Below are 14,693 nucleotides of genomic sequence, written 5' to 3' on the forward strand. Positions count from 1 at the left end.
ACCGTCTATCAGCACGTTGTCTGGCTAAAAGTCCAGATGTACAATATTGGCGCTATGCAACGCATCCAGCGCAAGAGCCATGTGCGCAAGGAATATCAACAACTCCCGCTCCTCCCAACGTTCCCCGCGCCTTCGCCGCAGATCCGCCATCTCAGCCACAGAGCCGCCCTTGCAATACTCCAGCTGAAGATACATCTGTGGGATGCGGCCCTCTTCCCAGGCTTCCGAAAGCTGCACAACGTGGGGAAAGCCTCGAGCAAGGGTCAAGATCGCCTTTTCCCGCAAAAAACGTTGACGCTGCTCAGGATTCGTCAAAGGCGGTGACATTTTCACCGCCACCAGAGCCCCTGTGCTCGTTTCCTCGTAAAGCGTGACCTTCCCGAAAGAGCCACAGCCCAAATCTCTAATTTCCCGGTAGTCCGTTAAAATACGCTGGTTAAAGAAATTGGAGTACTCGGTGTCGGCTTGTGAGTAGTCCAATCCCTCTGGTGTGGCAGGGATGACGGAGGCGCTTAGCCCGCGCCGCGGCAGCCAATCACCCTGCGAGGAAAGAGTTTGAGATGGGAAAAGCACAGCAGCGGATGAAAAAAAGGGCGGTGCCGTGGGGCGGCTTCCCCAACGACGTGGCACCTCGCTGCTTCCTTCCCGTGAGACAAGCGGCATGGAATTGTCCGGGTCATCCAACTGCAATGCGCTGAACTGCGACAGCTCTGCGGATGGCCGTTTCCTCGAAGTAACGACCCTGCAGAAATCCTTTACAGCGCTCCGTGGATCACGCTGACTGCTGCTGATCTTCGCAACGCGCATCTCGTTTCGGTTCCCGTGAACAGTTCTGCGCTGCTTCGCCGGTGTCCTTGGCACCGTCGGCGGCCCCCACGCCGTAGAGTTTTGCAGCACGGGGAGAGGCGTGCTCGTGTCCTCCCTGTTGACAACGCTGCCGTCGGCCTCTGGCGCCGCAAAGGGCGGTACGAGAGTTCCCATTTTAGATGCCAGTTTGCAACCTCGTTAGATCGTCTGCAAGCAACCTTCTACCTCGTTCCCCACTTTTATATGAGTCTAGCGGGCAAAGACGCAGGCGTCGGGTACGAGAAAGAAAAGATGAAGACACACACGCAAGCGCAAAAAAAACAAAATAAAAGAAAGAAAAAACAAAACAAAAATAAAATATAAAAAAAAAACCGCAGAAATCGTTACTTGTTTACTGCAATGGAAGGATATTTATGTATATTTCCTTAAGCGGGTTTAGTGTGTAATTGAGAGTGGATCCTGCGCAGAATGCCCCGGCGTTAGCCGATTATTATCTGTGACAAATTCCCCCCACCACAATTCAGGATGCCCACCTCTCGTCCTTGTTTTGTTTTTGTTTTTCTCTCAATTGTACGTTCCGTCGTAACTTTCGCCTGGCATCCACGCACACGCACACGCACACACACACAATAAAAATAATAAAAAACGGCTTTTAGTGCCTCAATTCTCTTCGTGCCTGCTGCGCCATCATTTCCAACCGCGCCTTTTCATACATTTCCCGCTGATGCTGCTCATACAGTTGACTCAACTGAGCAAAGCCATTCTTGGCAAATGCGGCGTAAAGGAGCGCAAACTCCTCCACACATGTCTGCTCATCCTTGGTGAGGTTAAAATCGCTTACCTCCGTGCTTGAAGGTGCGACACATTTCTGAAAGGCACGATGCACGATATTCTGGCGAGCCGCGTGGTAGGCGCGGTATTGTTCCCCCTTAATGGTATCGCTGGCGAGTGCCCATGAATTGGACTGGCCCATGTCAGCTAAATGTAATCAACTTTTGTGCTCTTTCTATCCCTGTGAGAAGGATCGTATCTTAAGTTGTTTTTTTTCTACTGCTTTCCCTGGGACAGGCAGGAGTTCACGTTCTATGACCCGGAGAGCGTGAAAGAACACAAAAGCAATGCGGAAAAAAAGAATATATATATATATATATATATATATATATGTATGTGTGTTTGAGGAAAAAGAGCGAGAGAGAGAGAAGAAAATAGACATACACAAGAAAAAATTTCGCGGATTTGCCGCCATCGCAGCAATGACATTACCCTCCCACCCCCACTTCGTGTTTTTTCATGTCTCCTTGTCGTTTCTGCGGAGAGCGGGGGATCGTTGTTTGTTTGTTCGTTTGTTTTCTATCGTTCTCTTCTTGCTGTTGCCGTTGTGTGGAAAAAAGGGGAGGATCTTATAGGCAGTAAATACGACGCAAATGCACGCAAATAGTTCCCTTCAACGGCCAAGGAGGCAAAAATTGTGAGTAGGTTTTTTGAATCTCGTTAACCGGCTACCAGCTCCACCTCCAAAAGTGCCTCATGCGTCGCGTTCGTGTCAGGTGAGTCGTGGCAGTGAACAGAGACACACAGCCCCGCTGGCAGGCGAAGAAAATCCACGAAGTTCGACGTTGTGCATATGACTGATTCACCGCACTCACAAAAGCGACGAGGAAATGCACACGCCTGGCAAGACGTGGCAGTTCGGTTATTACTGGTAGGGCGAGCAGAAGCAGTTCGGCGACTGGTGTCCACTGCCCGCTGCACCGTGTACCGGGTGGACCCACCGGAGAAAAAGCTGAAAACGGTCTTGTGATTGACCCTAAGCGATACAGACGGCAGGGCGGAGGTGACAACGTGCCGTCCTCCTCCGGGACTCTTCGCACTAGTACGACAATTGCAACTGCTTAGCAGACAGACCGTCACGCGATAGATGCCGCCTTTTATGAGCTCAATGACAGAGGGACGCTGCGGGCGCCACAGAAATGGGAGCCCTGCCCCCTTGCTGAGTTCGGAATGAACAGTCGTGCCGTCGGAGGTTGCGCCAACTGACAGCCATTCCCCTGTTGTTGTCTTGCGCACATGCAACGTGCTCCACGGGATAGGGCTATCTGGGGAGAGCACCGGCGATGACACGTGACCCCCGCGCCAATGCCACCGCGCCACACTGCAGTCCACACCCGGATACATCATAGAGAGCAGAGCCCCTCCGTTTTTTGCCCGAGTAGTAACATCCATGCGAGGTCCCTTCTCGACGAGCTGCCGCGAGACTGGCATGGCGGACCGCGACTGTTGCAGGAACTGCTGCCACTGATTGCGCAGAAGTCTCACTTCCCGAACCATCTCCTTCAATGCGGAGTCCTCAACGCCGCTCTTGGGGTCAATATCAATTTTACCTTCAACGACTGCGGCCGGCAAAGGTGGTGGTGGTGGTGGCTGCGACGGGGGCACAGATGGGTGGACACCCGACGAAATGCGATCAATCTGCTGCTGTAGATCCGCCAAACCGGGGTACAGAATCCCCTCGTGAAACTGTTGGTTTGCGCGGCGCTCCATCTCCAGAGCATCGTGAAGCTGCTGGCTAGAGTGCTGGAGCTCCTGCAGCGCCGTCTCAGTGGTCCCACGGTCCATATGGTAGCGTTGTTCCTTCAGCCGGCAGTCGTTCGCAATGACCTCCAAAGCGCTCAGAACCTGATCCATTTTATCCTCCAGCTTTTCCAAACGGTCGTCTTGTTGCTGCGCCTGCTGCAAGAGCAGCTGCGACGCGCGTAGGACGCATGGCTGGACGTTTTTCCATTCCCTCCCAAGCCCCTGCTGTGTCTCCACGAGGTCGCACAGAATCTCCTCACAGCGACTGCGAAGGGACGCAGGGGACGACAGGAATGCCGCAGGTGTGCTCATTGCCTCCCCTCCTCCTCCCCAATGCAATTTTTTTCCCACGCACACAAAAAGAGAAGGGAAAAAGTTTCCCCCTCACGCAAAACAGCAGCGTGCTATCCAGAAAATAAAAAATACAAAAAAAAAGATGGGAAAAAATGCCGCGCTGAGTGGGAGAACAAAAAAAAAAAACAGCACGTAAAAACACAGCCGTGGGATCTTAATGAATTTCCCTCCTCCATCCACCCACCCCTTTTGCCGCAGCCACCGTCATTTATATCGAGAAACTTCAAATTCCCTACCAAAACACAAACAGCCAGGTAAATATATATATAAAATATATGGCTAACACTCATTCCTTCACCATCAACACCCCATTCGCGAAAGGTGCGACTAAATTTTCTTATCCGCTACGACAAAAGCAATCATGACAAGAAAAACGAAAAACCAAAAGAAAGGATCACAATTTCTTCATTATTTCAGTCTCACAAATTGAATGATCGCGTGATGGCCTCAGTGATATGCGCCTGATCAAGTTCTTCGGTCCATTCCGTGCAGGTCTCATCAAGCACACGGCGCAGCTTCTGCTCTGCCCGCTTTTCCTGTAGAAAATGAATGACAGGAAGTTTGTTGTACACGAACGACGGCACCATCAGGTCCGTCCACACCATTGGCATCCAGAAGAAAAAGGCGTAGTACCACACCATGGTCCATGAGGCCAAATACCATGTGCTCATGGGCTCAAGGTGGCGGCGGGACACCGTCACGGCATTCTTGTTCACCGGCCTCGCCAGCTTGTCGGCATTCGCACCCAGTCTTCGAAGCATGCTCTCCCTCTCTCTCTCTCTCTCTTTTCTTTTTCTGTTTTGCTGTTGTTTTTATGCTATTTCTGTTGTTGATGACTTTGCCTACACCCTTCGCACTCGCCTCGTTGGCAGCTATTCCGCCCTCACTCCCATCACCACCGCCAGAAGAAAACAAGAAAAAAAAATGAGGAGAAAAAACTCCAAAAATCGAATTTCCGGCTACCCACACCACGCACACACAAACACATCCCCGCTGACCATGACGAGTTGTCGGCTGCTCAGCCCTCACAAGATCGCGCAAGAGTACGCCAATTGTCATCGAGCCGGGTGGTATTGATGGCTCCAGCCCCAGTGCATCGCTGCGCACAGCAAGGGACGTAGAGCCACAGAGCTCGCAAAAGAACAACAGGACCGCCGCTCCAAAACCACAATTTTAGCCCTCGGAACTACTCCCCCATCCACTCGCACGCAAGTCATCAACAGGTGAATCATTGCGGCCGCTTCATGGCGCTTCTGGTGGCGCATCGACAAGTGTGTTCCAAACTCGCGCCTTTGTTACTCGCTAACTCCGCAAAGCGTTGTAATTCTCGGCGCTGTTATCAGACTGCACTCCCGATGCCCTCCTCCTCCACAAATCCACACATGTTAAAATATTTTCCAGCTTCCGGCCTTCGCTTGCAATATTCCGGAGCACTGCCTTCCCCCTTTACAATCGCCACCATGTGGAAGAGGTAGCATGAAAAAACAACAATACCAAAAACAAAGCAAACACTTTTCGTTTTTTTGTTCGTTTGTGTGTGGTCGGCAATCCGTAGGGCACAAAAGTGAGCCCGGGCCCTTTTTAGGTGCGGCATCTAACACCTGCCAAAAAAAAACACCACATGTTTGCTCCGCATTCAACCCTCATACGCAGGTCTGCCGCAGTGCTCTTCTTGCTTGGGGCATCACCTCTCTCTATGCTTTCATCTGAACACAACCGATCACTGTTTCCCGTTCGTGAGGCATTTAAACTTAAAATACAAATGGCAATCAAACGGGCAATGAGTAACGGTATTGTCAGCTTCGTTTCCTCATCCCCCTCCTTTCCTTTCCTCCACACAGACACACACACACACGCACATACTTTCCCTCTCTCTACCGCCATAAAGACGTGTGGTGGCTGCAGAAAAAGCCTCCCAAAACACACACAAAAGAAAAAAAGCTAATGGGGACCTCCGGTCTGGCAACACTTCCGCGATTCCACCGCGGGAGTCAACATGAAATCACGGAGCAAAGCAATCACGTCTCGCAGTCCCATCTCTTGTTCGTCCAGCCTTTCCTGAAATATCTGTAAACGGCCCTCCAGCGCTGTGTTCTTATCTATTATCCCGCGCAGCATCTCACGGATTTCGTGTTTTTTTTCCTTCCGATTATTTCGTCGTGTCTTTGCGAGAACTGGGGGGCAGAGTCGACTCGCAGAGCGCGTCCCTTTTGTGCCGCAATCAACCATCGCACCAGCCGCAGTGCTCATTCCGCAGTTTCCTGCAGCAGTCACAGCACGAGCTGCAGCGCCACGGTGTTCACGGCAACACAAACTACAACCGCGTGGCGGCTGACGAAAACCCTCGTCCGAGCACCAAACGCGACTACGATTTCTTGGGGATGCATGAGTTGCGGGCGATCTCCTCCCCCTTCTATTTCGTCGCTTTTCGCGCCGGTTGGCCTCTGTAAATACACGCAAACCCCGCTTCCCGTCTTTCTCGTGGGAGAAACACACTGTGGGTTCCGATGTGGTGCATCGCACCGGGTGATCAGCATCACCTCTGTTGCTCCTGCCAACGTCCCCCAATGGAGACGCCGAAATCCTTCCAGACATTTCCTCCAAGATGCCAACCAATCGCCCAGAGTCTGTCGCTGTTGTTGCGGGCATCGTGGGGTTGCTTGTCTGTGTCGCTACCTCCTCCGAAACTCGGGCGGTCCCCGAGGAAGAAAGTCTCTGCTGCAGAAACCCCGTAAGAGAATGTGGGCGCGTCGAGGTGACATCATTGCCACTGACCCTCTGACGCATTGGACTAGCGCCACTCCCTCCTCTATCAATTTCCTCAGATGTTCGTTGCGGCAGTTGCCCAGAGAATGTTTCCGCCGTGAAAGAGGAGCTCATCCCACATAACTCACTGGAAACGACAGGCCGATCGTGCGGGTACAAACCACTCGTGGTTCCAGCGCCACTTCCACTTCGACTCTCTTTTGTAGACCACCTGTTCAAAACAGTTGGGCTGTACCGGGTACCGTAATTTCCCAGCGTCCATTCACTGCCGCTGCTGACGCGCGCGCCACCGGCCAATGCGCCCCCGCAACCTGAGCACATGCCTACAAGTTGCTGCCTTAGTGCACCGATTAAAGCGTTACTGTCCATAAGCTCTTTTTCGTGTTTACGCTGCACATGCTTCAAGTTTTCTCGTTCACCCTCACACCGTGCGGATAGAACCGCAGTATGGGCATCCAGTCGCCTTATCTCTGCCAGTAGCTTCCTCAAAATGAGCTTGTACGCCTCCTCCATCTGGCGCAGACTATGTTTTGGCTCATATTGACACGCGGTGCTGTTCCCAGAGGTGGCTGTGGCGTTCAATAAAATGCTAGATCGCTGGGCGGATTCCTCAGCCGCCACCGACAAACTCTCAGGGCAAGTACCGTTCGATTCCCACACTACCGTGCAAGAGTCCTTCAACATCCCCTTTTCCTGTGGCACGAGGACACGCGCAAACCCCGTCCCTCTGCCGCGCTGTCTATTTGAACCCGACCCATCGCCGCAGGGCAATGCCGTCGTGTTGCTGCTTGGAGGCACTGCAGAATTGTCGTCAAAAGACTTCCGGCTTCGAAGCAGCACCGTGGGTGCCTGTTGCGTCACTGCAGATAAGATGTCATCATCGTGTTCATCACCCTCCGCGGTCACAGAGATGGCAGAGATATCAACATCCGATAATTGCGGCGCAAGTGCGCCGTCGCGGTCCGGGTGTCGTCCCACGTCCTTTCCTCTTGCATCGCTGCTGCTGCCGCAGTCCTGCAATCGGGAGAAACGATGGAGGGCCGCCGTCAGGGCCTCAATGTCGTCTCGAAGAGACATCGCACCGGCGGCGCACGTTTCTTCCACGGCCCCGCCCACTCTCTCCTCCCCGCCGCCACCGCAGCCCGTCCCTGTCGCCGCACACGACCCTGCAAGCCTGCGGGGAAATCCCCAGCGGCACGCCAAAAAAAAAAAAAATGCAACACAAAAAATGAGCATCCAGCAAACAGCAAAAAAAGAAAAGCCTGGCAAAATCTGCAACGCCACGACAAAATCCCACAGGGACGCGCAATAACAAAACAATAACAACAGGTCCATGCAAGCAGCACAAAAAACACAATAGCAAGACGGATAAATAAGAAAAAAAAAAAAAGAAAGAAAGAAAGAAAGATGAAACCATTTGCGGATACATAATTCAACCCAAAACTAATTGGAAAACACCAAAGCGAATAATTAAACCAAAAAAAAAGTTCTTCTTACACCGCACAACAAACCACTATTATTCGCAATTCTTCAACGAAAATAAGAAAAGAAAAAAAAAAAAAACACATTCGACGGCATAACACAGACCTCCGAACTAAAATTTCTAGAGATGTCTTATGCAAAGCACTCAAAAAAACTGGAAAGAAGAAAAAGACCACAGGCAATGCAAATGAAATAGAAAGAAACCCCAAAATCGAAGCCCTGATCCTTAAAAGGTGCAAAATTAAGAGAGATCGGGCCGCCACCCTGGCAAAAACCCTTCATGTACCCATACACAATAACCGCTACACACGCTCCACAGAAAAGAAACGCAAGAAACATCAAGCACCAAATAAAACAAAAAAAAAAACGTACTTTCACGCACAGAAACTGAAAAAAGCAAAACACAGCAATGACGAGGCCAATGCCAATTGAAAGAACAGAGAAAGCCTCAGCCGCTTGAAAAAAAGTCCTGTACTGACCGCAAGAGCTTCCAGCAACAGCACGTCTGATACTGCTGCCATCCGGCAAAGTCGACTGCGCGTACCACAGTGTATACACCGTTTTAAGAGATTCACTCTTCTTAATTAACACAGGAAAGATATGAGAAAAAAAGACGCACACAATGGCCAGCACCGTGAGAACCAACACGATCACGCGGCAGCGAGAATACATTATCCTTTACTGGAGATTGTGAGAGAGCTTGCTTCTTGCCTTAGCCTTGCTTCGGGGAGAGGGAGGGCGGAAGGAAAAGAGGAAAATGGGGAAATGCACACCAGTTCGGCAAGGAGGGGGTCATCAGCGCGTGGAAACACTGACAGCTGAGCGCGTACCTCTGTGCGCGACAGGACAACAAGGGAAAAGCACCCGCTCCAGCACGCTCTTGCCCTTCAGATGTTTGTGTATCGCTCGTCAGCGGGACGGTCAAAGTCGATGTCCAGTTCGCATATTCGCCAGTCCTCATACGTGTTGTCCGGAAGCACACGCCGTACGATGAGCGGTATGACACCCTCGCGAAGCTCCTTTTGGGCGATGATGAGCGGATCCGTCTCGCCCTCCAAGGCCACCAGCACCGGCGCGTTCATGCTGATCTGCAGCGCCCGTGTGCCAAGGATGCGGGCCCGCTCGTATTTTGTCAGCACCGGCGCAGTCACACGGTCCTTGCCGTCGCGTCTTACGGCAGAGCCGCTCGCCGCACGCCCGGACAGGACAACGTCCGCGCCATCGCCCTCGCTCTGTTCGTCATCACTGCGCAGGGTGCTCTCCTCCTGTTCCTCGCCGAAGTTCAGACTCAGCCGGTCGTCATCCCCGTCACGGTCGGACATCTCCCTTCCTTCCCCAGAAGCAACCCACAACAACACCCACAGAGCAAAAAGAGGCAAATATCACACCAGCTACGTGCGCCCGTGCCCCTCGCACGCAGAGCACAGCACAACTGGTGCAGCAGACCGTCACTTCCCCGCACACAGGCACCATACACACGCGCAACAAATCACCGGGACGCACGTGCGCACGCCAAACAGCGGTGGGCAGCGACAACGGCAAACAGAGCAGCGCACTCGCACTAAACCAACCACTGGTTTGTCGTCGCACAAAAAGCAATAACATACGACAAACAATTACAGCGAATGGCTACTCACACAAACCACGCTGATGGTGGCATTCCGGCAAAGGTATTGCCGAGCACACGCAAAGCAAAAATGCTCAGAGGAGAAGAAAACATAAAACTGAATATGCTAACACCACTAAAAGCAACAGCAACAAAAATAAAGACACTTCTTTTCCGTATGTTTCCAAAGAAAACCAGGTGGCAAATCAGTGCGCAAACAATACGTTCGCCACACAGCACTTCCCTCCTGCGCTATCCATGGGTCGCGTGCGGCGCTGCCGCTCTTTACTTCTACGCACAGCACTGAAAGAAGCTGGAAAGCAGAAAAAGACCGCAGGCGGCGCAAATGAGGTAGAAGGCCTCGGAAAACTTGTAGCCCTGATCCTTAAGGGGACCGTACTGCGAGGATAGCACGGCGTCGCTCTGGCAGTAACCCTTCATGTACCCATACACAATAAGCGCCACGCATGCTCCGCAAGCGGCGAACGCAAGGGAAATCAGTGAGGCTGCGCAGCAAGTGAAGCGGGAGCTCTTTTCTTCCAGAATGAGCTGGGCGATAGCAAGTCCCAGAACGACGAGGCCAATGCCTGCCGCAGCCACAGCCGCACCCTCTGATACCTGAAAAAATAGCTTGTACTGCCCACACAAACTATCACTCACATCAACCTTGGTACCAACGCCACCTGGAACGGTCGTCTGGCTGTACCACAGTGTCTGCTTTATCTTCTTCGTGTTGCTCTCCTTCTTGAACACAGGAAAGATGTTCGCACACACAGCGCAGCCAATAGCCAAAATGGTGAAAATCAACACAGTCACGCGGCAGGAGAAATTGTTTCCTCCTTGACGATTGTGAGAGATCTTGCTCATAGCCTTAGCCTTGCTTCGGGGAGACGGAGGGCGGAAGGAAAAGAGGAACATGGGGAAATGCACACCAGTTCGGCAAGGAGGGGGTCATCAGCGCGTGGAAGCACAACCGCAACGAAGAAGTAACTCCTCCTGACGCACGTCATCATTTACAGGTTACACCTCACTGAGGTCTCAAATACTGAAAAATAGAAAATATATATGCGTATATTAATCGGCACCCAAAGATACCGACGTTTGTTGTTACAAACGTATTTTTTTCTTTTTACTTCTAAGCACAGCACTGGAAGAAGCTGGAAACAAAAAAGAAAACACAGGCGGCGCAAATGAGGTAGAAGGCCTCGGAAAACTTGTAGCCCTGATCCTTAAAGGGACCGTACTGCGAGGATAGCACGGCGTCGCTCTGGCAGTAACCCCTCATGTACCCATACACAATGAGCGCCAGACACACTACACACGCGACAAATGCAATTGAAATCAACAAGGACGTGGCACACCCCAAGCAGCAACAAATTCTCTGAAAAATCATCTGAATAATCACAAATAACACGACGACGAGGCCAATGCCTGCCGCAGCCACAGCCGCACCCTCTGATACCTGAAAAAATAGCTTGTACTGCCCGCACAAACTATCACTCACATCAACCTTGGTACCAACGCCACCTGGAACGGTCGTCTGGTTGTACCACAGTGTCTGCTTTACCTTCGCAGCGTCGCTCTCCTTCTTGAACACAGGAAAGATGTTCGCACACACAGCGCAGGCGGTGGCCAGCATGGCGAGAACCAACACGATTACACGGCAGAAAGAACACATGTTTCCTCCTTGACGATTGTGAGAGAGCTTGCTTCTTGCCTTAGCCTTGCTTCGGGGAGAGGGAGGGCGGAAGGAAAAGAGGAACATGGGGAAATGCACACCAGTTCGGCAAGGAGGGGGTCATCAGCGCGTGGAAACACTGACAGCTGAGCGCGTACCTCTGTGCGCGACAGGACAACAAGGGAAAAGCACCCGCTCCAGCACGCTCTTGCCCTTCAGATGTTTGTGTATCGCTCGTCAGCGGGACGGTCAAAGTCGATGTCCAGTTCGCATATTCGCCAGTCCTCATACGTGTTGTCCGGAAGCACACGCCGTACGATGAGCGGTATGACACCCTCGCGAAGCTCCTTTTGGGCGATGATGAGCGGATCCGTCTCGCCCTCCAAGGCCACCAGCACCGGCGCGTTCATGCTGATCTGCAGCGCCCGTGTGCCAAGGATGCGGGCCCGCTCGTATTTTGTCAGCACCGGCGCAGTCACACGGTCCTTGCCGTCGCGTCTTACGGCAGAGCCGCTCGCCGCACGCCCGGACAGGACAACGTCCGCGCCATCGCCCTCGCTCTGTTCGTCATCACTGCGCAGGGTGCTCTCCTCCTGTTCCTCGCCGAAGTTCAGACTCAGCCGGTCGTCATCCCCGTCACGGTCGGACATCTCCCTTCCTTCCCCAGAAGCAACCCACAACAACACCCACAGAGCAAAAAGAGGCAAATATCACACCAGCTACGTGCGCCCGTGCCCCTCGCACGCAGAGCACAGCACAACTGGTGCAGCAGACCGTCACTTCCCCGCACACAGGCACCATACACACGCGCAACAAATCACCGGGACGCACGTGCGCACGCCAAACAGCGGTGGGCAGCGACAACGGCAAACAGAGCAGCGCACTCGCACTAAACCAACCACTGGTTTGTCGTCGCACAAAAAGCAATAACATACGACAAACAATTACAGCGAATGGCTACTCACACAAACCACGCTGATGGTGGCATTCCGGCAAAGGTATTGCCGAGCACACGCAAAGCAAAAATGCTCAGAGGAGAAGAAAACATAAAACTGAATATGCTAACACCACTAAAAGCAACAGCAACAAAAATAAAGACACTTCTTTTCCGTATGTTTCCAAAGAAAACCAGGTGGCAAATCAGTGCGCAAACAATACGTTCGCCACACAGCACTTCCCTCCTGCGCTATCCATGGGTCGCGTGCGGCGCTGCCGCTCTTTACTTCTACGCACAGCACTGAAAGAAGCTGGAAAGCAGAAAAAGACCGCAGGCGGCGCAAATGAGGTAGAAGGCCTCGGAAAACTTGTAGCCCTGATCCTTAAGGGGACCGTACTGCGAGGATAGCACGGCGTCGCTCTGGCAGTAACCCTTCATGTACCCATACACAATAAGCGCCACGCATGCTCCGCAAGCGGCGAACGCAAGGGAAATCAGTGAGGCTGCGCAGCAAGTGAAGCGGGAGCTCTTTTCTTCCAGAATGAGCTGGGCGATAGCAAGTCCCAGAACGACGAGGCCAATGCCTGCCGCAGCCACAGCCGCACCCTCTGATACCTGAAAAAATAGCTTGTACTGCCCACACAAACTATCACTCACATCAACCTTGGTACCAACGCCACCTGGAACGGTCGTCTGGCTGTACCACAGTGTCTGCTTTATCTTCTTCGTGTTGCTCTCCTTCTTGAACACAGGAAAGATGTTCGCACACACAGCGCAGCCAATAGCCAAAATGGTGAAAATCAACACAGTCACGCGGCAGGAGAAATTGTTTCCTCCTTGACGATTGTGAGAGATCTTGCTCATAGCCTTAGCCTTGCTTCGGGGAGACGGAGGGCGGAAGGAAAAGAGGAACATGGGGAAATGCACACCAGTTCGGCAAGGAGGGGGTCATCAGCGCGTGGAAGCACAACCGCAACGAAGAAGTAACTCCTCCTGACGCACGTCATCATTTACAGGTTACACCTCACTGAGGTCTCAAATACTGAAAAATAGAAAATATATATGCGTATATTAATCGGCACCCAAAGATACCGACGTTTGTTGTTACAAACGTATTTTTTTCTTTTTACTTCTAAGCACAGCACTGGAAGAAGCTGGAAACAAAAAAGAAAACACAGGCGGCGCAAATGAGGTAGAAGGCCTCGGAAAACTTGTAGCCCTGATCCTTAAAGGGACCGTACTGCGAGGATAGCACGGCGTCGCTCTGGCAGTAACCCCTCATGTACCCATACACAATGAGCGCCAGACACACTACACACGCGACAAATGCAATTGAAATCAACAAGGACGTGGCACACCCCAAGCAGCAACAAATTCTCTGAAAAATCATCTGAATAATCACAAATAACACGACGACGAGGCCAATGCCTGCCGCAGCCACAGCCGCACCCTCTGATACCTGAAAAAATAGCTTGTACTGCCCGCACAAACTATCACTCACATCAACCTTGGTACCAACGCCACCTGGAACGGTCGTCTGGTTGTACCACAGTGTCTGCTTTACCTTCGCAGCGTCGCTCTCCTTCTTGAACACAGGAAAGATGTTCGCACACACAGCGCAGGCGGTGGCCAGCATGGCGAGAACCAACACGATTACACGGCAGAAAGAACACATGTTTCCTCCTTGACGATTGTGAGAGAGCTTGCTTCTTGCCTTAGCCTTGCTTCGGGGAGAGGGAGGGCGGAAGGAAAAGAGGAACATGGGGAAATGCACACCAGTTCGGCAAGGAGGGGGTCATCAGCGCGTGGAAACACTGACAGCTGAGCGCGTACCTCTGTGCGCGACAGGACAACAAGGGAAAAGCACCCGCTCCAGCACGCTCTTGCCCTTCAGATGTTTGTGTATCGCTCGTCAGCGGGACGGTCAAAGTCGATGTCCAGTTCGCATATTCGCCAGTCCTCATACGTGTTGTCCGGAAGCACACGCCGTACGATGAGCGGTATGACACCCTCGCGAAGCTCCTTTTGGGCGATGATGAGCGGATCCGTCTCGCCCTCCAAGGCCACCAGCACCGGCGCGTTCATGCTGATCTGCAGCGCCCGTGTGCCAAGGATGCGGGCCCGCTCGTATTTTGTCAGCACCGGCGCAGTCACACGGTCCTTGCCGTCGCGTCTTACGGCAGAGCCGCTCGCCGCACGCCCGGACAGGACAACGTCCGCGCCATCGCCCTCGCTCTGTTCGTCATCACTGCGCAGGGTGCTCTCCTCCTGTTCCTCGCCGAAGTTCAGACTCAGCCGGTCGTCATCCCCGTCACGGTCGGACATCTCCCTTCCTTCCCCAGAAGCAACCCACAACAACACCCACAGAGCAAAAAGAGGCAAATATCACACCAGCTACGTGCGCCCGTGCCCCTCGCACGCAGAGCACAGCACAAAGGGTGCAGCAGACCGTCACTTCCCCGCACACAGGCACCATACACACGCGCAAC

General features: G+C 52.6%; 12 protein-coding genes and 1 pseudogene across 12 annotated transcripts, besides 10 other annotated features; all 13 read right to left on the minus strand.

Annotated features, from left to right (window-relative positions):
• Tc00.1047053507159.10 lies at positions 1–981 on the minus strand (annotated as a pseudogene; the record flags this gene model as incomplete).
• Positions 1–8,202: a sequence feature (heterozygous, non-Esmeraldo-like haplotype).
• Positions 1,121–1,178: a sequence feature (A-rich).
• Positions 1,409–1,436: a microsatellite.
• Positions 1,460–1,780, minus strand: Tc00.1047053507159.14 (hypothetical protein, conserved; the record flags this gene model as incomplete). Its single annotated transcript, XM_802950.1, has 1 exon — positions 1,460–1,780. One exon carries the CDS (start codon positions 1,778–1,780, stop codon positions 1,460–1,462), a length of 321 nt encoding a protein of 106 aa, XP_808043.1.
• Positions 1,941–1,974: a microsatellite.
• Positions 2,299–3,693, minus strand: Tc00.1047053507159.20 (hypothetical protein, conserved; the record flags this gene model as incomplete). Its single annotated transcript, XM_802943.1, has 1 exon — positions 2,299–3,693. The coding sequence occupies one exon, from the start codon at positions 3,691–3,693 to the stop codon at positions 2,299–2,301; it is 1,395 nt and encodes a 464-aa protein (XP_808036.1).
• Positions 3,991–4,012: a sequence feature (AT_rich).
• Positions 4,155–4,496, minus strand: Tc00.1047053507159.30 (hypothetical protein, conserved; the record flags this gene model as incomplete). Its single annotated transcript, XM_802944.1, has 1 exon — positions 4,155–4,496. The coding sequence occupies one exon, from the start codon at positions 4,494–4,496 to the stop codon at positions 4,155–4,157; it is 342 nt and encodes a 113-aa protein (XP_808037.1).
• Positions 4,498–4,521: a microsatellite.
• Positions 5,570–5,598: a microsatellite.
• Tc00.1047053507159.37 (hypothetical protein, conserved) lies at positions 5,677–7,836 on the minus strand (the record flags this gene model as incomplete). The annotated part of the gene is made up of 1 exon (XM_802951.1): positions 5,677–7,836. One exon carries the CDS (start codon positions 7,834–7,836, stop codon positions 5,677–5,679), a length of 2,160 nt encoding a protein of 719 aa, XP_808044.1.
• Positions 7,881–7,909: a microsatellite.
• Tc00.1047053507159.41 (hypothetical protein, conserved) lies at positions 8,116–8,655 on the minus strand (the record flags this gene model as incomplete). The annotated part of the gene is made up of 1 exon (XM_802953.1): positions 8,116–8,655. The coding sequence occupies one exon, from the start codon at positions 8,653–8,655 to the stop codon at positions 8,116–8,118; it is 540 nt and encodes a 179-aa protein (XP_808046.1).
• Positions 8,203–8,606: a sequence feature (haploid, non-Esmeraldo-like haplotype).
• Positions 8,607–14,693: a sequence feature (areas not merged during assembly with more than two copies in the genome that could not be assigned to a particular haplotype).
• Tc00.1047053507159.44 (DNA-directed RNA polymerase subunit, putative) lies at positions 8,871–9,305 on the minus strand (the record flags this gene model as incomplete). Its single annotated transcript, XM_802952.1, has 1 exon — positions 8,871–9,305. One exon carries the CDS (start codon positions 9,303–9,305, stop codon positions 8,871–8,873), a length of 435 nt encoding a protein of 144 aa, XP_808045.1.
• On the minus strand, positions 9,881–10,507 carry Tc00.1047053507159.50 (hypothetical protein, conserved; the record flags this gene model as incomplete). Its single annotated transcript, XM_802945.1, has 1 exon — positions 9,881–10,507. One exon carries the CDS (start codon positions 10,505–10,507, stop codon positions 9,881–9,883), a length of 627 nt encoding a protein of 208 aa, XP_808038.1.
• Tc00.1047053507159.60 (hypothetical protein, conserved) lies at positions 10,725–11,354 on the minus strand (the record flags this gene model as incomplete). Its single annotated transcript, XM_802946.1, has 1 exon — positions 10,725–11,354. One exon carries the CDS (start codon positions 11,352–11,354, stop codon positions 10,725–10,727), a length of 630 nt encoding a protein of 209 aa, XP_808039.1.
• Tc00.1047053507159.65 (DNA-directed RNA polymerase subunit, putative) lies at positions 11,483–11,917 on the minus strand (the record flags this gene model as incomplete). Its single annotated transcript, XM_802954.1, has 1 exon — positions 11,483–11,917. One exon carries the CDS (start codon positions 11,915–11,917, stop codon positions 11,483–11,485), a length of 435 nt encoding a protein of 144 aa, XP_808047.1.
• Tc00.1047053507159.70 (hypothetical protein, conserved) lies at positions 12,493–13,119 on the minus strand (the record flags this gene model as incomplete). Its single annotated transcript, XM_802947.1, has 1 exon — positions 12,493–13,119. The coding sequence occupies one exon, from the start codon at positions 13,117–13,119 to the stop codon at positions 12,493–12,495; it is 627 nt and encodes a 208-aa protein (XP_808040.1).
• On the minus strand, positions 13,337–13,966 carry Tc00.1047053507159.80 (hypothetical protein, conserved; the record flags this gene model as incomplete). Its single annotated transcript, XM_802948.1, has 1 exon — positions 13,337–13,966. One exon carries the CDS (start codon positions 13,964–13,966, stop codon positions 13,337–13,339), a length of 630 nt encoding a protein of 209 aa, XP_808041.1.
• Positions 14,095–14,529, minus strand: Tc00.1047053507159.90 (DNA-directed RNA polymerase subunit, putative; the record flags this gene model as incomplete). Its single annotated transcript, XM_802949.1, has 1 exon — positions 14,095–14,529. One exon carries the CDS (start codon positions 14,527–14,529, stop codon positions 14,095–14,097), a length of 435 nt encoding a protein of 144 aa, XP_808042.1.

The sequence above is a fragment of the Trypanosoma cruzi genome, genomic scaffold (genome assembly GCF_000209065.1).
Source record: "Trypanosoma cruzi strain CL Brener 1047053512473 genomic scaffold, whole genome shotgun sequence".
In the NCBI taxonomy this organism is placed as follows: Eukaryota; Euglenozoa; class Kinetoplastea; order Trypanosomatida; family Trypanosomatidae; genus Trypanosoma; species Trypanosoma cruzi.